At 40.6% G+C, this 23,354-nt stretch overlaps 1 protein-coding gene across 2 annotated transcripts in view; it reads right to left on the minus strand.

Annotated features, from left to right (window-relative positions):
- The window catches only part of scube1 (signal peptide, CUB domain, EGF-like 1), a 79,106-nt gene that overhangs the window by 15,737 nt on the left and 40,015 nt on the right, over positions 1-23,354 (minus strand). The window contains exons 5-8 of one of the 2 annotated variants that reach the window (XM_067427236.1): positions 18,976-19,101; positions 17,917-18,033; positions 9,772-9,861; positions 5,260-5,376 (exon numbers count right to left, since the gene is read on the minus strand). In XM_067427236.1, coding sequence (XP_067283337.1) covers positions 5,260-5,376; positions 9,772-9,861; positions 17,917-18,033; positions 18,976-19,101 — 450 coding nt within the window. The remainder of the gene's footprint in view (positions 1-5,259; positions 5,377-9,771; positions 9,862-17,916; positions 18,034-18,975; positions 19,102-23,354) is intronic. The other variant, XM_067427238.1, reaches the window with a different exon arrangement.

Genomic DNA, 23,354 nt, shown 5'->3' on the forward strand with positions numbered 1-23,354 from the left:
TTAAGACTGTGTAAATGTGTTAAGACTTAAGACTGTGTTAATCAAACAGTCTGATCAGCTAGCAATTAGTAAGGTCTAACCAGTTTTACTTTTCAGATTCAAATTAGACCATTCTACCTTTAACTGTATGTAGCTGACATAAAAAGACTAAATAGATGACTAACTGCTAAGACTAGTCTTAAGCAGTTTATGCAACCGGCCGCTGGCTCACACATCTAATTTTGCTCAAGAATCACCTGCAGGAAGAGATCGTCTGACTAATGAAAGCAATCCATCACAGATTATAATTTTAGACCAGAGTCTTTGCAAAAGCTTTAAAACACCGAACAATTGTGAAAAATGTGCCTACATTTTCAGCAATCCAAAATTCAAAGACCTAACTCAGACAAACAAAGTAGAATAGTTAATTTACCTCCAAGTGCCGAATATCTTTCCATTTAAAATTTTACTTGCCAGAGAAAAAACTCTGAGAAAGTAAGTTATTAATTTCCTAATCCCATTCATTTACATAAAATAAACTCAATTCTTATTCATTTATTAGTTTATATTTTCTTCTTCTTCTTTTCCTTAGCGAATCATCTGCCTCTATCTATTCCTATCCTCTGTATCATCTTCTCTCAGACTGACTACCTTCATGTCCTCCTTCACAACATCCATAAACCTCCTCTTTGGTCTTCCTCTCAAACTCCTGCCTGGCAGCTCTAACCTCAGCATCCTTATACCAATATATTCACTCTCCCTCCTCTGAACATGTCCAAACCATCTCAACCTGGCCTCTCTAACTTCGTCTCCAAAACATCTCACATGTGCTGTTCCTCTGATGTACTCATTCCTGATCCTATCCATCCTCGTCACTCCCAAAGAGAAGCTCAACATCTTCAGCTCTGCTACCTCTAGCTCTTCCTCAGTACAACTGTCTCCAAATCATACAACATCGCTGGTCTCACTACTGTCCTGCACACCTTTCCTTTCATTCTTGCTGGTACTCTTTTGACACACAACAGTCCTGACACTTTTCTTATATTTTCTTATTAGTATTATTAAGCCCACTAAGCCCAGTTCATTCACTATGGTACCAAACAAAGATCAAGTTACAAGCGACCAACCACCTCCAGGTTTTCCCTATTTAAATACAGCTACACGAATAGTGTTCATACATTTTTTAAATAATTAATTTGTTACTGCTTCAAAATTAGTATGCATTATTTCAAAGTTAAAATCTACAAATCTATCAATCTAATCTAGAAATATTGAATTCATTCCATATCTGAAAAGAGTGAAACAATTTTGATAAACATTACTACCGTGTATGTGTGTGTGTGTGTGTCCGTGTGCGCTGCACCGATCAGGCATAACATTATGATCACCTTCCTTATATTGTGTTGGCCCCCCTTTTGCTGCCAAAACAGCCCTGACCCATCGAGGTATGGACTCCACTAGACCCCTGGAGGTGTGCTGTGGTATCTGGCACCAAGATGTTAGCAGCAGATCCTTTAAGTCCTGTAAGTTGCGAGGTGGGACCTCCGTGGATTGGACTTTTGTTCAGCACATCCCACGGATGCTCAATTAGATCGAGTTCTGGGGAATTTAGAGGCCAAGTCAACACCTTAAACTTGTTGTTGTGCTCCTCAAACACCCCCCTGAACCACTTTTGCTTTGTGTCAGGGCGCATATCCCACAGCCACCAGGGAATACCGTAGCAACAATGGTCTGCAACAATGCTTAGGTAGGTGGTGCGTGTCAAAGTAACATCCACATGGATGGCAGGACCCAAGGTTTCTCAGCAGAGCATTGCCCAAAGCATCACACTGCCTCCGCCGGCTTGCCTTCTTCCCATAGTGCATCCTGGTGCCATGTGTTCCCCAGGTAAGCAACACACACGCACCTGACCTTGTCGCCTGTTTCTTCCTTGGAGCACTTTTGATAGACACTGACCACTGCAGACCAGGAACACCCCACAAGAGCTGCAGTTTTGGAGATGTTCTGACCCAGTCGTCTAGTAATCACAATTTGGCCCTTTTCAAAATCACTGCTCAAAACATTACACTTAGCCCATTTGCTTCTAACATCAACTTTGAGGACAAAATGTTCACTTGCTGCCTAATACATCGCTGACTACCCACTAACAGGTGCTGTGATGAAGAGATAATCAGTATTATTCACTTCACCTGTCAGTGGTCATAACGTAATACATATATAAATATAGCAATTTTTCAAAGAAAAAAGAAAAACTGAAATATCACAAATGGTTATTGCAAGTCCATCAGCTATATACTAGCACTAGAACCACAGTAACCAGCCTGATGGCAAATGCTAAACTCTCTTTTCAAGCTATTTCAGTCTCAAACACACAAGTATGCAGGCCAGCGGAGACGTGCCTAGGGTACCATCAGCCGGACCGAGGAAACATACACACACACACAGATATGAGCACACACACACAAGACTAACTGTTCATTCCCATAATTTATTTCCCCCGATGACACCCCATACACACACACCTTCTAATCAAACATCTGGAAACTTTTCCCAGTCATTTCAATCACTCTCTCTATCCTCCCTCGCTCCATATCTTCCCGTGTGCGATTGAGCGAGCGTCTGTCAGCGTGCTGGCCGGGCTCTCCTGTCTGTCATCGCGGACGAAGGGCCTTTTATCAAATTCAGGCATTTAAACATGCCCTAAATAGTTTATATTGAAATGATTATGTTACAGAGGCAAGACGGGGCAGCTCCCTGCAATACACTCACTGAGGAGGGGAAAGAAAGTGTGAGAGAAATAAAGCGAAGACAACAGCGGAAAACATTTACACACACCCACATACATACATTTATTATAGCAGCGTGATCTCAATATAATGCACTTTTTTGTTTAGTCTGTGGTATAAGCGCAGAGTCGCCTGGGTTATTTCATAAGTGGCACTTGTGTCTTTTCTGTTATGTGCAACATTTACATCCCAATTACATATGAGGACAGGACACCTATCATTATCGTGCTTTCATCTGTGATTTCCTCCAAGGACTTTAATCTAACCCACATAGTATCAGATAAATAGTCTATTAAGACTATAAGGAGCCCCATATAAAATTAGATGCTGAGCTATTGACCCTGTTAAGGGTGTGTTCTATACCTCCAGCCAATCAGTTTTAAGTCAGAGGCGTCAGACCATAAACTCATACGCTGATGCCGATGATCAAACCAAGCTCTATAAACACTGCTTACTTACACTTGCTCCCTAACTGAACAGAGACGTCTAGAGTGTCAGATCTAGCGTTCACATCTAGAGTCTAATGTAACATCCTTGTTCTTATTTACTAAAGAGCTTGATTACATACTATTTTTACAGAGTTCACTAACAGGCAGTAATAAGTGGTCACTGGCACAGCACACCTGTGATAATTGACCCAAAAGTATGTGTGTGAGTGCATGAGTAAATGGCGTGTCAGTGAGCAGATCTAAGGCCTTGTGCTGGATTTATGAAGGCAGACCCTCAGGCGGGCCTAATTATTTGGGCGGGTCACAGCCAAACCAGACCAACATCCATCTTACAGTACGAACACAGAGATACACAAAACAACTCATGCTAACACAATACACCCCTTTAAATCCATCCGAATGAATCTCATAAAGTATTGGTTTAGGCCAGATTTACTAAACAGGGCAAATTAGCGTGAGAGCGCAATTCTAAAAACAGCGCATATGGGAGTGGAAAGTTCAGTGCGCGATCTACTGACGCAAATTAAAGAACACAGACGGATCATTTCCATAATGACAACACAATGTTGAGATTGAAAGGTTAAGGATTGAAAAAATTCATTTGAATACTCTCCTCCCATAAATGTTGTGTCTGAAAGGGAAACTCTTACAAGTGCATATGCAGTAAGATCAGCCGCAAAAATAACCCTTATCAGCGCTAGTTTTTCCACTGCGTGGCTTTAGTAAATCCTGACAGTAGTTTATTACGCCAAAAGAGGGTTTGCGCTGGCCCTGGCTGTGAGTAAATCTGGCCCTTTGATGTATGTTGACAACCTTTCTCAGTTGAAAAAAAAGTTTAAACCAGCTTAAAATGGTTTGCTGGACTTACCTGGTCTCTCAGTTGGTTTCAGCTACTTATCAGCTGGTCAGGCCGCTCAGCTAAACCGGGTAAGGACAAGCTTGTCCATGTTGGGACACCATCTTAAACAAGCTTAAAAACATGTAAACCAGCTCAGGCAGGTTTCAGCAGGGGTTTACTTTCTTTCAAGCAGGTATGGCAGTATTTTTCTGCATAATTACATAAATGAACATTTCTACTGTAAAGTATTGATGACTCATCTTGCACTGAGGGGCTGTATTACATTTTTTGCCCAATCAAATGCTTGCTTTCAGTAGCAGATCATGCTTTCGGCTGTGATGCAAACTAAAGCCACTTGGTTATTTATTAACAACAGCCCTGTTTCAAAAAAAGAAAGGTCTTTAGAGGTCTTGTAACCTCAGGATGGCGCTCTGCCTGTGTGTTTATATGTGCGTGTGTGGTTTTGTATGACAGCCTCACTAATCAAACAGTGGCTGGTTTTGTGGAGGCGTCTTGCTGTACGGCGCAGTTGGGGCTGTTTTACACACATACGTGCAACATTCTCTTCCTTCTTGAAGAAACGGTCACATGACCATGCCTCATCAGTATGGCAACCTCCCAAAAGCATAAAAAACTGCCAATTTCAGACACATTCTAGTGGAGTTAGCCACAGGTGCCCTTTCACACACCCGTTCGCTCCTTCGTCAAATTAAGGTAGAACAGGAAGCGATTAATCTCAAAGTGTGCAGGTCCCGGGACCGTAGTATGGTCAGTGAGTTCTTGAGTGTGTTTATTTAGAGAGAACCCACCATCATCCCGTGCCAAGATCGCTACGCGGCAGTTTTACTTTGAAACCCCTGGCCATTGACGTCAAAGCTGGAATTTCGGAAGGAGAAATGCTTCGCGGCCAAAGCAACAACAACAACACGGCCATCACCGACCCATTCCACACGGCAGGACAAACGGACGTAAAGCCAGTTGGTCTTGGCTTGGGATCACATACCCCCACACATCCGCCGATACCTGACCATTTTCAGCAAAAGAATTCATCTAATAACGTGTCTCCAATTTAATCCGAGCCTTGCAGTCTAAATACAGGAAATCTCAAATTGTTCCCTGACATTCAGAAGCACACAGAGGGAGGAAATCAGGACATGCTCCTTGCAACTTTAAACAAGTTGTACAAACAACACGCATCTACACTGACCTTTGCAGGTCTTGCCGTCGGGTTGAAGGGTGAAGCCCACCGGACAACTGCAGCGCACCCCGGTGGCCGTGTCCTTGCAGGTGCGATCGCAACCTCCATTGTTCACCGCACAGGTCTCTGGGTAAATAAACACACAGGATGGGACAGACAGAGGAAGTAAGGGAGCATAAACACAATTAGAAATCAATTTTCAACAGTTACTAAGCATTGTTTTGAGAGCTAGGCTTGACCGCAACTATTTTTTGGGAAAGGTGCATGTAAATAATGAATCCCAATGGATGCAGATGGTTTATCAGGAATCACTAATGCAGCACTTTGCCCTTGAACTTAGAAGATGACAAGGTTCGTGACGGACATAAAACAAATACTGCATGAAAAAAGGCTGGATTTTTAATTATTTTAGATAACACCATCCCTCTGCCTTTCCTTAAGCCAAAGACAAAGACTTCCTTGGCTACTTTTCTCAGTCAAAATGTAAAATAAAAAAGACAAACAAAAGGAAAGAGTTGTGCTTTTATATTTTTCCTAAGGATAAAGTTAATAGAAGGGAAATCAGAAAACGGACAGCGTTTCTGAAGGTGGAGGGTGGAAAGCGGAGGGTGAGCCGGTTAGTCTTGTCACATGAATGACTGTGGAAAGAAAGTAAACATAAATAGTTAAACTGGACAACATTGTGTTTTACTTGCATTCGGATGCACATGGGGCCAGAGATTGCTATGGAGGCATGAATATGAACATGTTTTGATTATTAAAACTTAAAATTTCAAATATTCAAAAATTACTCAGATGAGAGCTCCATCATAAGATGTGATGTCATCACACATTCATTGTGTTCAAATATGAAACATATTGGATTATTGATCATTTTAAGCAAAAAAACAGCCACATATTTGCACATGATAATTTAAAGTTTTGTGAGTAACCCCGCCCACTGTGAAACGCTCACTCCACTTAACTCTATCAAACATCCGATGTGTTCTGATTGGACCAGATTATATACCTGTAATCACACCTGGATATACACTGTCTGATTCTCCAGGTCACGTTTTGGGAGCCAAGATGTCCAATTGGGAACAACGGTCAAAGACCCACGGGCAATTTGGTTGAGGACACGCTACAAAAGCGTAGAAGATCTCCATCTTCAACAGGACGTTTTTTTTTCCCTGTGGGATGGGGGAGTAGGTGAAGTGGCATTCGGTTAATGATTTATTAAGCATGTCAAAGACCCTGTTATTAGAGTCTAATGCTATGGGCTTTTCTCGAACTGCTCCGAGAACAGCTGGACCATCTTTTGCCCAGGGACATGTATACATTGATAAAGTTAGCTGTGAACGACTGCACCAAATACCTACAGCAAAAGTTCTCGAAAAGGGGTGGGGTAACTCTAAATGGGCGTGGCTTTCTGACTGATGGATTTGTATGTTTGTACATCTCTCCACAACGAAAGATGAAGATTCCTCAGACATCATGATCGTGTTTCCCGGCTCCTTCTGGCGAACGGCCAGATAAAACTAAAAGCCCACAGATGACTGGAGAGATTTTGACTGAACGTCCCACTGCTGAAAAGAAGCCCTTCTTTGGGAGGTGGAGGAAACCACACAGACCTTCCACACATCGAGAGCTACGGTGCCTACAACAACTTTCAGATAAAGTGGTGAGTCCAGACTTGAGCGGCCGGTGCCGAGAGACAGCTGCCCAGTGGTGTGTGACGTTTATTTGGATCATGCTCCGGAGGTCAACGAATCAGAGATCAGCCCCTTTCCACATGTGCCCGACACATGGCAGTTTATTTAGATCGAATTCCTCCAATTCCCCCCTGCCGCTAAGTGACCACATTTTAAAAACACCTCATTGTGTTTGGTGTCTCGCTTTCTCTTCTTCTCTGGGTTTTCCATCATGCCTGGGTACAATAGCAGCTTTCTTCCTGACACCAAGTTTCCAGTTTAATATGTCAGAATCGGTCACATCCTGGTGCTGTTGGCCCCAGCTGTGACAGGAGGGCAGGATGAAGCGGGAACACCGAGTGTCAAATCTAGCGTTCTCCTGTGGCTCCTGTGTGATAGAACACAAACACTTGCACAAACACTCACATGCAAAGCCAAGCTACTTGTGTGAATCTGTCATAACGGGCCCATTTGTGCATTATGAGACTTGGAATATGATCTTAGACGGGTGAAATAATCTGGTCAGTGAGTGAGATGATGACATCACATGCGACTCTTCGCAACCTCCCCGTACAGCTCATGGTAAGATCTAGTGTGCGCACACGTCTAAAAGTGCTACAGTTGAAATATACTGTGTGTGCAGGGAAAAAATGAATGAAATCTCATTTCAAGGAGGGCAGCAAACTCAAACTGAAATGAGGTAGAAAAAGAGGAGAGTTAATATTTGGTCTTTCTTCAGTGCAGCTACTACAGGGAGGAGAGAGTAATTCATAAACCATAGACAGTATTTTAGAAATGATCAAAGAATCAAGGAAGGTGATAAAGGGTGAAAACTGGCTGCATCGTCAGGTTCCTGGGTGTACCTGAAATTGTCAAAAGCGATCAGTAGTAAGAGACGTATGAACTGAACATTGGACTGACTCTTTTTTAAACCTAATTCACATTGATAAGTTTGAATAGAGCGGTTTTTTCACTATGAAGTTATAATAATAATTTTAAAAGAATAATAATATGGCACTGTATTCTTTAGTCACAACCAAAATAAAACTAGCCCTCTATACCTCATAGTTCAAAAAAGGTGTCTGGTCTGTCCTCCCAAATACTTTACAAACAGTTTTTCTGTCATACGAAGGCAGATCTGTTGTCTGTCGGACAACATCTTGGCCTTGGTTCATGAATTCAAGGATAAATGGCTGATATATTTCGGAGGTTGGAGTCTGGGTGAGTTATCTTCTCTCTCTTAGGAGAGCTAACTGTAGCAGATGGACTGGAAACTAAAACTTTATTCTGCATTTCTGTTCCGCGCCCTGAAACGATCATTCCTCCATTAAAGACACATTAAAGTCAACGCAGAATCAAAATGGACCCTATGTACTTTCAGAATACATGTGCCTGCTCTTAATGTGAACGATTCTTTTTCAGTCAAGAAGCTTGTTTCCGCCATGGAATAAAACAAATTAGATAATTGCGACTTTTCTTACAATTCTGTCTTTTTTCCCTTTGCAATTGAAATTACACAATTAAACTCTGACTTTATATCATGCAATTCTGACTTTATAACATGCAATTGCAACTGTATATCACACAATTCAATTAAGACTTTATAATATGTAATTGTGATCTTGGGTACTATCGTACACCCGGCGCAATGCGATACCAGGTGCGACACAAGTGTTTTTTGCTAGTTTCAGCATGATGCAGTTATCATTTTTCTAGCAGAAGTGGATTCAGACACACCCTAAGCTTAGATCATTAAAATAGGGCCCATTAAATCACACAATTCTGAATTTTTTCTTTTGCAATTGCAAGTTTATATCATGCAATCCAATTGTGACGTTATATCACACAATTCTGACTTTATAACTTGCAATTCTATATGTTTATATCTTGCAATTTTGACTTTTTGATAATGCAATTGCTACTTTACATCAAGCAATTCTGAGGAAAAAAAGTCAGAAATGCAAGATTTAAAAAAAAATGCAATCATCTTTTTTTATTTTTTTATTCCATGGTGGAAACAAGCTTCCATAAGAAATACACCCATATAGGCAAAAGTCATTTTTTTCCAATGACAATCATTCGGAAGTAACAAAGTATAAAAAAAATTCAAGCAACATATAAATGATAAAAAAGAAAGAAAAACAAACATTTCCAATGGTGAGCAAATTTACAGACCCTAAGTTTATGGAGCGCAGATGACAGAAGGTAAATCTGGCAGGATGATAAATGTCAATGTTTAATTTTTAAGAAACATACTATTAATAGAGCGTAAAAAGGATGTCAGGCATCTTCTTCAGTGGTTCACCACAGCCCACAGCCTCCTATGATGTGGAACGGTCTGGACCAACCCTCATGTCATTCTTCCTCCATAAAATTATCTGGCCATTATTTGTTCAGTATTCAGCCCACAAATGTTCCTCCAGTTCAACTATAATCACTGTCTAAAACTGTCCAATTACGTCTAAAGCTGAAATATTCAACTGGAAAAGTGGGGATCGGCTTATTATCCAGTGTAGGGCAATCCAGTGTTGTTTTTGTTGCCGTCTTTGGAAATGGGAGTGAATGGAAGCGATCAGTTGTTAGTTGTGTTGTTTTTGTCAAAAAGAAGAGGCGGCGGCGTTGAAGACAGTTTAGGGAGAATGCAAAAAGAACCTTGTCATGTTTGAAGGGACATTTCTCTAATTTGTAGGAGGGTCAGGCACAGAAATATCGAACGAGTGACCTCAGGGGGAAGGGCAAAGGAAAGGAAAGGGAAGCAACTCAAACAAACTAAAGGACAGAAAGAAACGAGGGGGTAGAAGCACAAGCGCCATGGCAACACATATAGAAAGAGGAAGAAAAGAGTTACCCATAAGTAGACGACGTTTCACCCGCTTGTCCACATCAGCTACTGACGTGGTATTGAATTCAGAGCTCTCAATTGCAGCCTCATCTTTCTCTAAAACACAAGTGACAGGGGACAAACAGGGAGGAGTAGGTTAATGAGAAGCCCAATGTCCATCGCCCGCACAGACAGCCCCGCTACAGGCCGGCCCGCCTCTGGCGACACGTGGACGCCTGGACACGGGCTGCCTGACCACCTTGGCGTTTGAGCCCAAACCAAAGCCAAGAGGCGTAAAGCCACGAAGAAGCGCAAAAAAAACCCTGTTAGAGTGTTAATCACATGAACAAATAGATAAATAAAAGAATATCAAGATCTCCCGAAATAGAACATGGGGACATGGGAGGAGCTTAACAAAAGGGGGACAGGGATTGGATGGGAGCGGCTGAGACTGACAATAAGACGCTGTTTCCGTTGTAGTTCGTCTTCCATATCAAACAGCCACTTGTTTACCTCAGTAAGAGAGGACGAGCAGTGGAGTAGGGAGAGCGAGAGAGAGAGAGAGAGAGAGAGAGAGAGAGAGAGAGAGAGAGAGAGAGAGAGAGAGAGAGAGAGAGAGAGAGAGAGGAAAAGAAGAAGGGGAAGGATGGATACAAGTCAAAAGTCACAAACTGCATGATAATGAGATGACGACAAAACAGGACACAAAAAAAGGACACTCAGTGACAGAGATAGAGCTGAAAGGAAGATGACACGAGAAGGATGGAGGTCTCATGGTGGGGTCCATGAGAGGAAGGTTAGGGAGGGTGGATGAATGAATGACATAGTCTGGGGCAGCGCTGGTTGCCTGTTTGTCTATGGAACACATTACAACTGGCTTGGACAGTCGAGTCAATGCAGAAAACTACTTTCGGAGAGTAGGGAATTACCAGGCGAGTGTTGTGAGGAGTGTAATGGCTTCTGAGCATGCAGATACAAGCACAGAATTGGTGTTAGAGTGGAAGGGGCGGTGTTATGGGCCAAAAGGAGCAAAAAGGAGCCAATCCTGAATGGGTTGTAGGGCCAATCAGGATGTGGATGCTTGCCTTTAAGGGACAGTTCACCCAAAAATGACAGTTCTGTCATCACTTGCTCAACCTCAAGGCTCAAACCTCCTTTCTTAGATATTGAGCAGAATGTTCACGCTGCTTAAATGAAAGGGGACAGAGGCCGTCAAGCTCTAAGACGACAAAAGTGCACCATAAAAGGGACTTTTCTGAAGTCACATGGTAGCGGTTTAAGGAAAACTGCAAAATTACAATTTACATTCATTACAATATAGTGTGATACAATGCATCACACCAGGTTTAATGTCACTGACATGGTCAACATGTACTGATGTGCCATGTTTAAATGTACAAAGTCAAAACTGAGACTGGCAACTAGTTTTATGGTGCTTTTTTTGTCATTTCAGGGGCTTGATAGCATTTATCCCCATTTACTTTCATTGCATGGTCATGGAATAAAAAAAGCAGCATGAACAGTCTTCCTAAAATCTCCTTTTGTGTTAGACAAAGGAAAGTCAAACAGGGTTCGAATTACATGATGGCAAGTAAATCTTGTTTTTATATTTGGGTAAACACTCCCTTTAAGATCTGGCACTGAAAGTCTGTTTGTCCTGCCCTCTTTAGTCACAGATCAGAGGATGCTAAAATAACACTGAATGTGCATGTTTACAGAAATCTGTCTGTACTATTTGTGTGTTTATGATTTGCATGTATACAGACTTGACTCTGACTGGCCTCTTTAGAGGACTCCACCAATCAGAGGTTGGAGTGAGTGTGATGTCACAAACAAATTAAATAAATAAATAAGCAAAGGACAAAATAATCAATAATCCACTACCTCTACTGTGACTACAGTAACCATAAAAAGAACAGGGGTTACTATTAATGTTTTTAACCAATAACGAAGGAAAAACAATTAAATAGAAAGATATTTGACACGGACAAAATCATGCAGGCGAATGAAAGCGCGTGCGTTAGTGTGAGAGCAAAAGAAGATGAAAACATGCAACTGGCATAGGGAGGAGAGAGGGACGCTCTAAATGAAAAAAGAGTGAGAGATGATTGTGGAGTGGAGGTCAGTTTTGCGTTGTTTAGTGACTCTTTATTCAGGGTTGCAGATGGGGTTCATGCTTGTTGTGGGGAACGAGGACGGGAAGATATCATTGGCTGGCTGATTTCAGAGAGGTCAGGCAGGGGGCGGGACTGGTGTACAGATTGGCTGGTCAGAGGGGATGCTGTTTTCTGATTGGTGGGGGGCTCTACCGCTGATCAGGCTGCAATTGAGAGGTGTGTTTAACCCGTTTTACCCTTTCTTTCTTGCATTCGTTAGTAGATTTGCTTATAAACCACTTTATTCCAGTCAGAATCACTCTTTAAATCGCAGACAAGACAGGCAATCAGTAACTTTCACCAGAGAAGCAGGAGGAAGAGCAGGGAGCCCATGAGACACGCCACACACAGGAGCGAAAGGGGGATTCCTAAAGGAGCGCTAAACAGAGGGAAAGACCAGACCCACACAGCACAGCTAAACACACAGACCACAGCGAGGGTCCAGAGAGACAGAGAGAGAGGAGGAAGAAAGGAGGAGGGAGACAGGGATGGGGTGGGAGCAGTCTCTACACTCCTCATCTGGTCCCCGCGGCCGTTTGGTGTCGCTCCGTGGAGGCTGGAAAGGAAGAATTGATTGAGTTTGACGGGAGAGAGTATGGCTCCGGGCTCTAAGCTGCCAGAGAGAGACGAACCAATCCAGTGTACGGCAATCAGCAGGTACAACAAAACAAACGTTTGCGTTTATGTTTCTGTGATCAATGGAAATGTGTGTGTACAGTGTCAGTTGGCAGTGTAACACAAAACATGATTGGTCAGGACACAATCATACAAAATAAAGCTGCTTAACAGTTTCATATTCGTTTGAATGATGGTAAATGCTAACTATTTAGAGGGATAGTTCACCCCCCAAAACATCTATATTGTGTCATCATTTACTCACACTCTAAACTAAAGAAAACTAAAAAAGATATTTCGAAAAAAATGTTCTCGTACAATAAAAGCCAATGGGGTCCCAAACTAAAACATCCCTAAAAATATCATACAGGTTTGTAATGACATAATGGTGAGTAAATTAGACAATTTTCATTTTTGGACAGAGAACTACCCCTTTAAATGTGTACTTTAAAACATCTTGCACAAAATCTACAGTAGTAGACAATTTTTTTATATATTGAGTTCGTCTTATGTGGTTGTACATTAAAGATAAAACAGAAGCATAATAAAAAAATAAAATAAAAAAGTGGGTCTACTTCCTGTTATTGGACATTGTAAATTGTGGACAAATCAACCACATATGACTATAAATAATGACCATTTGCATCCATGCCACTAATTGCAAAAGGACTGACAGATTGGCACAACATTAGAAAAGTACCCAAAAACCACTAGCATAGTTACATATCTTGTTTACTTGTGTACTTGCATTATCCAAAATGTTTCCAACAATGTTTTAAATGATTAAAAAAAGTTTAACGTCTCGTGTCATTGCGTCAGCTGTCAATGGCCCTGTCCACATTATCCTCAGTTTACTCTTTTATTTCCGTAGAAAATATGCCAACACAGTGAGGAAGTAGTAGTTGTAGCTTCTAGCACGCCACTTTTGTCGTTTCATCATGGACCAGGATTATTCATTATAGTTTGCAGTAGGTTCTGTCGCCAATGATAACTCCAAAAATCGTCAAACGTATTGGGGTAATTCGGATGACCCAAGAAGAGTTTGGGACCAGAGGAGAAATAAAACAAGGATCAGTATCGTGTGGCATTTCCTAGATGGAGTGAGCTTCCAGCTAACTTCGACTAGACAGACACACCGATCTTGCATGCGTTTTATTAACCGAGCAACTCTTTGGATAACTTTAAATAAGCAGAAAATATTCAATCGGCAATGGAGGTGAAGACGCAACTCCCGTCATTCCACGCCTCTTCACGGTGTCATCAAGCCTTTAAATATCAAGCGTATAGCATCAGTTCTGGCAGTTCAACCAGCAGCTATCGCGTATTTCCAGAGCTCATTTGCCCTCCGCCACCCCCAGCTCCTCTTGAATCAGACTAAATTCCTGAATTATTTTGTACAATTAATATCAACATTAATGATATCTGCTGTACATCATGTTGGTTCTGTTCTAGTAACTCTAAGTGGGTTATTGCTGCTCTCCCTGCTCTTATCCATGCAAGGCTCAACCCATGCTGAGTTCTTGCCCAGAACAGAACCATCCCGGCAATCCAAGCGATATGCTAATAGTCAGTCAATCATCTTTGACGATAGTGGTCCTGACAGAAATACTTCTGACGTCACTACATCCACTGGAATATCTTGGCCTGGGTACAGTCCCTGACAAAAGTCTTGTCGCTTATCTATTTTCTAGAAATACCTGATATTAACCTGACTTTTAATTAATTAATTGGTGTTAGAAATAGCTCATATGAAAAGCTAAAACCCTCCCAAATGATGTTTAATGCACTGAAATAAATAATTTTCATAGAAAAAATATTTATCATTTAATCAAGACAGAAAGGTAAAATTTTGGCAAGACAAAAGTTTCGCCTATACAGAAAAGGAACAAATTTACTGCAAATACAAAAATATGTCAGCAAATTAAGTTGTGGTGCTGTGAGATCCAAATTTAATATCTTGTATGACTTCCATGAGCTTGAAGGACTGCATCCATGCGGTTTGGCAAGGATTCATACAATTTATTGATGAAGTCATCAGGAATAGCTAAGAAAGCAGTCTTGCATGCCTCCCAGAGTTCATCAATATTCTTTGGTTTCGTCTTCCATGCGTCCTCTTTCATCCTACCCCACATATGCTCAATGATGTTCATGTCTGGTGACTGGGCTGGCCAATCCTGGAGCATTTTGATCTTCTTCGCCTTGAGGAACTTTGATGTGGAGATGGAAGTATGCGATGGAGCACCGTCCTGCTGCAGAATTTGGCCTCTTTTATGGTTGGGAATATAAGAGGTAGCTAAGATTTCTTGGTATTTTAGACTATTGATGTTGCCTTCCATCCTGCAGATCTCGCACACCCCCATACTGGATGTAACCCCAGACCATGATTTTTCCGCCACCAAACTTCACTGTTTTCTGGGTGAATCTCGGATCCATTCTGGCTCCAGTAGGTCTCCTGCAATATTTGCGGCGACTGTGGTGTAATTCAATAGAAGATTCATCTGAAAAATCCACCTTCTGCCACTTTTCCAGCGTCCATCCTTTTAGCAGGCTGTGGGCCTTGGCAAATGCCACACGGTTTTTCAATTGTCTTTTGTTTAGTGCTGGCTTCTGGGCACTGATTCGACCATGGAGGCCATTTCGAGACAGAATCCGATAAACTGTTCTGGGTGACACAGGGACTTCAGGTGACCAGGTCTCGTGGAGCTCTGCTGCAGTGGAAAATGGCCTTGGATTTTCGAGCCAACAAACGTTCCTCTCGAGCAGTTGTCTTGCGGGGTCTGCCTGACCTGGGCTTGTCAAAAACGTCTCCAGTCTCTTCAAATCTTTTTTTTATCCTCTGTACTTGACGCTGAGACACATTGAAGGGGTCTGCCACATTAGCAGTGGATCTGGTCTTTAGCCTCTTGATAATCAAAACTTTAGTCTCAGGGTGAATCTTAGGCATGTTTGCAGAGGTCTAGTTGCAGTTGATGTGAAGGTCTAGTTTACTGGGGTTCTTTTTATACACACTTGAGACCTAATTGATCCATTATTAGTCACAGGTGAAGCTCATATGACAAGGTGACAACACTTATGTCTTTGCAAAAATTGACTCAATGGGCTTTACCAAGCTGTGAATATTAGAATACTTTTTGAAAGTTTCGTTTTTCACTGAAACATTATCACAAAAGCTGGTGGGATTAAAATGAGCCATTTCTTGTAAAAATATCTTGATTAGAAATATATTTCAGCGGCACTTTAGGTCAATTTGTACACAAGCGACAAGACTTTTGTCAGGGACTGTATGAGGATCCGATTGGCCTCACTGCAGTGCAGTAAAATGCATGTATGTTTCCTTTGCGCTTCATATGACTGATGACCCTTCACTGGCTCACAAGCCCATATGAGCCCACTAAACCCACCTGCCAACTACAAAGTCTCTATCCCCGCATTTACGACGTTTCAGTCCCAGCTCATGTGCGAACACTCTGTCTGGAAGGTTTAATGCTCACACACACCTTGAGAAATGAGGCTAACTGATGTAAATGTTAAACTCGGGGTGTATACGGTCTTGGAAAGAAAACAGAAAGAAACTTTGTATCGGCTAATTATGTGGTAGCTGGCCTTTAGTTTGAGGAGTTTGAGGAGACAGCAAAGACTCATGAGAGCCAAATGACGTTAAAAAAAAAGATGCTCTTTGGAAGGTTTTTCTTACTCAAGCGCACATGCTGGCATAACAACTTAAAAAGCCTGTCAAATATTACAGAGGCCATGAGGTTCACCCTAAGAAAAAAAAGCATAAAAACGAAACTTACCTGCAGCGGGTCATTTGTCTTCCCGAATTTCAAAAAGAAAGAGTTGAGAAAGAAAGAAAACCCCTTTTCTTCTTCATTTCTGAAGTATTGCCCCTGGATGCAGACGTACCCGCATGGCGTATAAAGTTTTCCCTTTCGGCAAATATGGCAGAAATCCATGGGCCGACTGGTTGGCTTTTCCACCATTATCAGGATGATGAATGTGTTTTGCACACGGAGAGTTCAGCGATGAAATTTCCATCATCAAGCACATCTTCCCAAACTGACACAAGTACACACATCTCTCTCTCACCCAACCCACCCTTTTCTCCGGCTTATGCACTTTTGCAAGAGCAAAGATACATCATAAGTCTCATTTTCTGCTCTAATAGTCACATGGAGCCGCGCGTGTGTGAGAGAATGAGAGCGTGAAAGCCAGAAGAGAAGATGAATGACCAAATTAGCCGTGTCGCTCGCTGAGTGTCAAAACTAATGGGCTTTTCCATCATTGAATTAGCCACTAACTGCTAAAGCAAGCACTGGAAATGACCGAGCATCCCTGAACCGCAAGGGTTTGATGCTTTCATGGGTGGGGATTTACAGATGAGAAACATGAGGAGAGTCTTCTGTTCACGCCATTGTCACTGACGTCAAACCTGTCATATTTGAATGTATGGAAATGCGAATAAATTTTTGTAGCCCTTCATTATTTTAGACAAAATATTCACTGCTCGTTTCCACATAATGAAAGTGAATTGCACCAGGGGCTGTCAAGCTGCGAAACTATGCAAAAAAGCAGGGGTGCACAGATAATAAAAGTCTTGCCAATACTAAAAAGTAAAGCACGTAAAGCAAAAGGTGAACGTTTTATGACAGCAAAGGTAATCTCAATGTAAATATAGGCAGAAATGTGCATGCACAATTAAATATAATAAGTAATATATACAATATACCATGCATCCCTAAAAAAAGCTAATCTCATTTGCATTTGTGTGCATTCAAATATGGAGCGTACTTAAAATCACATCAGATTTATTTGTGAACACAAATGAGATTTCAAGACTATATTTATGGCGCTATTCTGCTTCCACTAATTCTCATTGTATGGAAAAGAGACGTGCAAATCTCCTTTCATGTTCAACGGAAGACCGAAAGTCATACGGGTTTGGCACAATATGAAGGTGAGTAAATGATGACAGAATTTTCATCTTTGTGCGAACTATCCCTTTAAAGTTTTGTTTCACGAGTGGAGGACGCTACAATTGACATGCGTATGTTTATATATCCCCGGACCACAAGGAAGCAGTTCGTTCCTGGATGCCACATGGGCTGGGGTGTGGGGTGTTCAACTCTGAGACGTGAGAGAACCCAATGCACTCTCTCACCGCAGCGTACCGGGACCCTCAGAGCGGAAGCCGTGATATGGACCATTCGACCGGCCTACAAAAACTTCTTCAATAAACATTCTGTCCAATCTGTCAGAAACAGCCCTGCGCTGAAGCTCACTCGGCTCGCACTCACTGTGTAAATATGACAAGGCTGAGGTTTCCTTGAAGAACTAGAAAGGCTAAACGTACTGTACATAAACGACCATGCAGCGTGTGGGTGTATGAGAGAGCGTGACTTACCAATGCAGGTCTTGCTGTCCGAATGCAGGGCATATTTCTGATGACATCCACACACGGGCCCCACGTCGGTGTCATCGCACGTGTGTTGGCAACCACCATTTCCATAGTTACATGTCACTGGCAACACACAAGAACTGTGAGGAGGGCTAAAAGGAAAAGTGTTCCACCACGGACACCTCTTTAATCAAAGTACACGTATACACTTCGGTCATGGACAGATGGGAAACAAAAAAATGTGAAATAAAATGTATATAATATAGAACCTTGTGTAGTATAGCAAGATAAATAGACTGAACAGAGGACAAAACAGATCCAATATCTTTTGTGGGTGTCAACAGCCTTTGGTTGGACAAAGAGACTGTCTAGCTATTCCATCCACATCTAATGCATTGTGCAATACTTTGTCGAATAGGGATTTTAAGGACTTTGGTCCACAATTTTCCCACTAGTATTAAAAATAGAAGAATGACGAATCGTAGATGAAAGTTCTCCAGATGTTCAGGCCAGAGCCACAGCACCATAACTTATAGGTCCTAGACAGATCGGTGGCTAAGGTGGTTTGTTTAAGGAGAGATCAGTATTAGAGGACAGACTAAAATCAATCTGTAAACTTGTTGTTTAGCTTTGATGCCACCAGCCATTTTTCTTTGAGATGGATATTCAGAAGCCACTTGTGGCCATAAGGAAAAACGAAGGGATACCACTTGAAAAGAAGTGTCATTAACTTGAATGAGATCAATACATACACGATGACATTATAATTTGTAGCTACATCAATTATAATTATGTGGTATAATGTACATCAAATCATTTTTTACTTTACTAAAAAGTTTTACACCTGATGAAATAAAGAGTATTTCTGACAAACAATTTAAAATGATGTACGGTCACATCCAGACATGTCAGTGGACATCTCTACAATGATCGATAAAATCGATTACTTTTGTATATGTGTTTAATATGATATATATTCTGGTTAGGGGTTTCATAATATATATTTTAGGAGTCTGAGAGATAGAGGGAGCAATGATATATTATTATGATTAAGTTGGTACATACATTTGCAGTCACGTTGATTTTCCTCCAGCTCAAATCCTGGACGGCACTCACACGCCACACCGCCTTTGGGAGTCTCTCTGCAGATATGGGCACAGCCATGCTCCTTATTCATACAGTTCATCCCATCTACCAAAAGAAAGACAGGGAGAAAGAGAGAAACCTGAGTTACAGTCATGTAATCTCTCATTACAAACACTCCTCTGACAGGCTCCTGGAGATGAGCGTGTGATTTTTATGAGTGGTGTAAATTAGTTTAATGTTTCTGCCACAGGACCTTTTTTCACACGGAGAACAACACTGACACCGGCTGACCTGTGGAAGCACACACAAAGACTCTCTCCACGGACAACATGCTCAGCAAACATCTACAATTCTTTTCTCCTCTTTCATTTTTCCCTATTTTCTTCTGAGATTGCAAAATATCTCCTCCTGTTTCACCCACAGGAATAATTCACCCACGAATGAAGAAAATTCTGTCATCGTTTACTCATCCTCATATCGTTCCAAACCCACATGGCTTTCTCACGTCCAGGGAGGACAAAAAGTGAAATTATGAAATACGTACTGATCGATTTCTTTCAAGTGCGATCATCATTATTATTATAATTATTATTTCTCAAATTAAACATTATAATAATTAAATTTCAAACTAGAGATTTCACGCTGTAAATAAGAAGAAAAAAACATACACAGAACAGCAATTAACAGCAAAAACACAAGACGCAGAAGGCAGTGAACCATATGTAATCTGGAGGCTATGTAATGTGCAATCTAATGGGATGTGAGACAAACTAAACTATCAAATAACACTTCAAATAAATGTTTTCCGAAGATGGTCATTTTAGGTATTTTTAATCACGCTTATGTTAGTTAAATTGTTTGTTCTTGAAGAACGTTTGGTTTTATTCTTATTATTCTTGGTTTTATTCTTATTTTATTCTTATATATAGTTATTTGATGCTTTAGAAACAGGGGTTACACTGTAAAAAAATGTGGTTGTTTTTTGTTGGTTTAACTTAAAAAAGTAAGTAACCTGGTTGCCTTAAAATTTTGAGTTTATTGAAATTAAAAACTTGAGTTGATACAATGAAGGAAATTTGTTTAATAAATAGAAACTCAAAATATTTTTGTATCTGAACCACATAAAAAATATGATAAATCATGAAAATAGCACTATTTGGCATGTTTCACTGCATCATCAGAAATAAAACACACACAATTACCCAATATGCTTACAAAATCTTTTAATAATATTTAAATAAAGGTCGTCGAATCTCAAATAATCTTATTTGTATTAACTTTTTTCTAAATAATTTTTTACAGTGTATGATTGACGTCTGAGATTGGCGGCTTCTCTGATTAAAGTAGTCACTGAGGCACCAACAGACTTTTTTTTGGGGGGGGGGGGGGAGATTTCAGCTTCAACTTTATTGTTTACACTTACATAACTGTTTATTTCACACTGACATAATGAGTTGTTCTGCAGTAAACTACTAACTGATTCTGCGTAAGAGTGTCGAGGCTCCACTTCATGCTCACTACTGCGCAGACATATTGGGACAATGGCAGCTTGAATGAAAGAGAGTGAAGGTGCGTCGTCCATCTTTTTTTTACTGTCAATGCTCCAGACACAATGGTCCATTCGCTTTCTTGGAACAATCAGCATGCCATCACTCTAAAAATCAATGATGCCACAACATGCCGCATTTTATATGATATATAGATTTAAATTCCCAAAGAAATGGGATAACCTTTCAAAGTTGAGAATGTGTTGGTTTGTGTTTTTATATGTATTAACTCGATACTACAGATTTTTATTTTGGTACTTGTTAATGTTTTGACCTTTACTATGGTAACTTTTTAATGCTGTGTTAGCTAATGCCTCCTTCTTGTATTTTGTCAGTTTAGCAAATCATCTGCTGACATCTATTGCAGATATTGATATTCATACATGCATCTAATGACACTCAACTTGTCAGAGTCAAACTTGGCTTTGACCGTTCAAAGGCAGACGGCTTACGTATAGCATCTCATATAGAAACAGCCGCTAATGATGAGTCTATCTAGTGGAACAACAAAAAGTGTAAGTGTCAAGAGATGCGCTTCTGAACTTCTTTTAACTTAAGCGAAGCAATTTAAGAATGTTACACGTCTATCTAACTTGGTTTATATTGTAAAATAGCGTAAAAGTAGTGCAGTGGGATGGAAAAAAGCGTGTTATGTGTGAACAGTCCCTAAATGTATTATAAAAGTGATCTTGTGCACTTTATTCCAAATCTTCTGAATGTGAAAACAGACTAAAATGCAAGTCATTACTCTCATAAATCAAGCATTGTATCATGAATGAACAGTTCTAATGTCAACGAGTCGGCTGATCCAGTTTAAGAATCAGAAGATTTATTTCTTCAGTTCATCTCAAGGCTCAAATTTGATCATATGGACTGCTTTTATTTTTGTGGTGATTTTATTGTGATTTTATTCTTTTTTCTCTGATCTTATAAGTAGATTATAACAGTTATCCAACACAGCATCTCTCAGCATCCAGAGTGAATCCTCCAAGTTTCCTAAACAAAATGATAACATAAAAGCCTGGAATAAAAGAGGCAGACTGACAGAAAGGAGCTGTTGGGCTTCTCTAATGGACATCCTCCTCATCTTCAGGCCAAACAATGAGCAAAGAATGTGTATGTACACAAAAGCAAGTCTCCGTGGAAACATGGCGGGTTCTTGCATCTCTGCCCCCTCTGTAGCCTCTTCAGAAGCGCTAAGTGCTCTCAGGACGGAGCTTAAAGTGGGCTGCTTTTCTGTAGGCGTCCCAGAGGACACCTTGATGTTCCTAATTAACATGGACTCTGGAGAGGTCATCAAACCTTTAAACGACAAAGAGATCTGCCACATTTCTCACCCGACAGTGTGAGTGTGTGAAGTACTATGAAACACCATTACTCTAGGTCAGTGATTGGCAGACTAATATAGTGTGAGACTAGATCGGGCTGCAGAGCGTTCGGAGGGGTTTTAACTAGAGGTGTTGGAGATCAAATAAGACCTTCTGCCCGGCTAAAGTTTTAAACATCCCATACAGCTGTCACGAGAACACAGACAGGAAAGGAAACAAAATATTGACCCCTTTCACCTCAGACTGTCATTCCTTCATTTGTGTATTTCCACAGCAGCACTCAGGAAAAATGTGAGAGAAAATGGCAATTATGGAAAATTTTAAGTAAGTGCTTCTGAGAGAGAAAGACAGCAGGCTCATGCACATACCTGTGTTTAATATCAGTATACACTCTGTGTTACCCATAAACCCACCACTTAAAATAAGTGCTCTGAAAGCCCCAAATGCAATGTCAAAAGAGAAGCCACCTTTTAAAGTCTGAGGTATAGTAATTTATACACCAATTACAGTACAGCTTAACCCGGCGTTTCTTCTGGCCCGACAAAACAGTCTCAGATGTCCATAGATGGAGAGAATAGGATGGAATCTGTCTTTGTAGCTCTGAATGTCAACGTAACGTGAATACATTTGAAATAAAGACCTCTGACAACTCTTTATAAGGGTGGAATACTTTTGTTTTAGCCTAGTTGCCTAAAATATGATTTAGCTTGCTTCTGACGTGTAAGCTGTTAGCATCTGCATTCAAAGGGGTCAATGGTTTCTGGCTGCGTTCAGCACCTAGAGCCTTCTGAAACATCCCAAAATCATTTTCCATGGCATATTTCGAACTACACTGGAGGAGAAAACTTCTCATTTCATATGCAAAAAGAGCATTTACATTTTAAAGGCATGGCATGTTTAAAAAAATAAACATTTAAAAATGTTCTAAAGCTTCAAATTCTAAAGAGCAGAGAAAGGGTTGAAAAAATTAATTATTTATTAATTCATTAATTATGAAGCCGATATAGCTGATGGAAACGGCAATTATCTTTTTCAGTTTACCTTTGCATATAAATTGCATGTCAATATTTCAAAAGTCGCGGAAAAAACTAATTTGGAAACACTTTTTGTCGAGAAAAAGAGCTTCAACGCAAATAAATGTGGTGTCACATGACAGAATTAGCCTATAGCGTCCACATTCGTGGCATTGCTCCCGTTAAGGCAGTGTTTCTCTGTAGTTCAAATGTGCATTAAGTCTATTACATTAATACTCGTATTCATAAATTGTATATTCAGTTATTTTATTACTATTGATTAGAGTAAGACGTGTTGCCTCTCACAACATCATTCATCCTTATTTTTGTAATCACGATGTCGTGGGCAGGATCTGGCTAATTGACAAGTGAAAATCACCCACATGATAAATAGGCTACAATATGTAAAATATTTTTAATCTCAAAACAAATGAGAAAAATTTAAGTGGGTTAAATACAAAAAGCTCTAA

This window comes from Pseudorasbora parva, chromosome 20, assembly GCF_024679245.1.
Source record: "Pseudorasbora parva isolate DD20220531a chromosome 20, ASM2467924v1, whole genome shotgun sequence".
In the NCBI taxonomy this organism is placed as follows: Eukaryota; Metazoa; Chordata; class Actinopteri; order Cypriniformes; family Gobionidae; genus Pseudorasbora; species Pseudorasbora parva.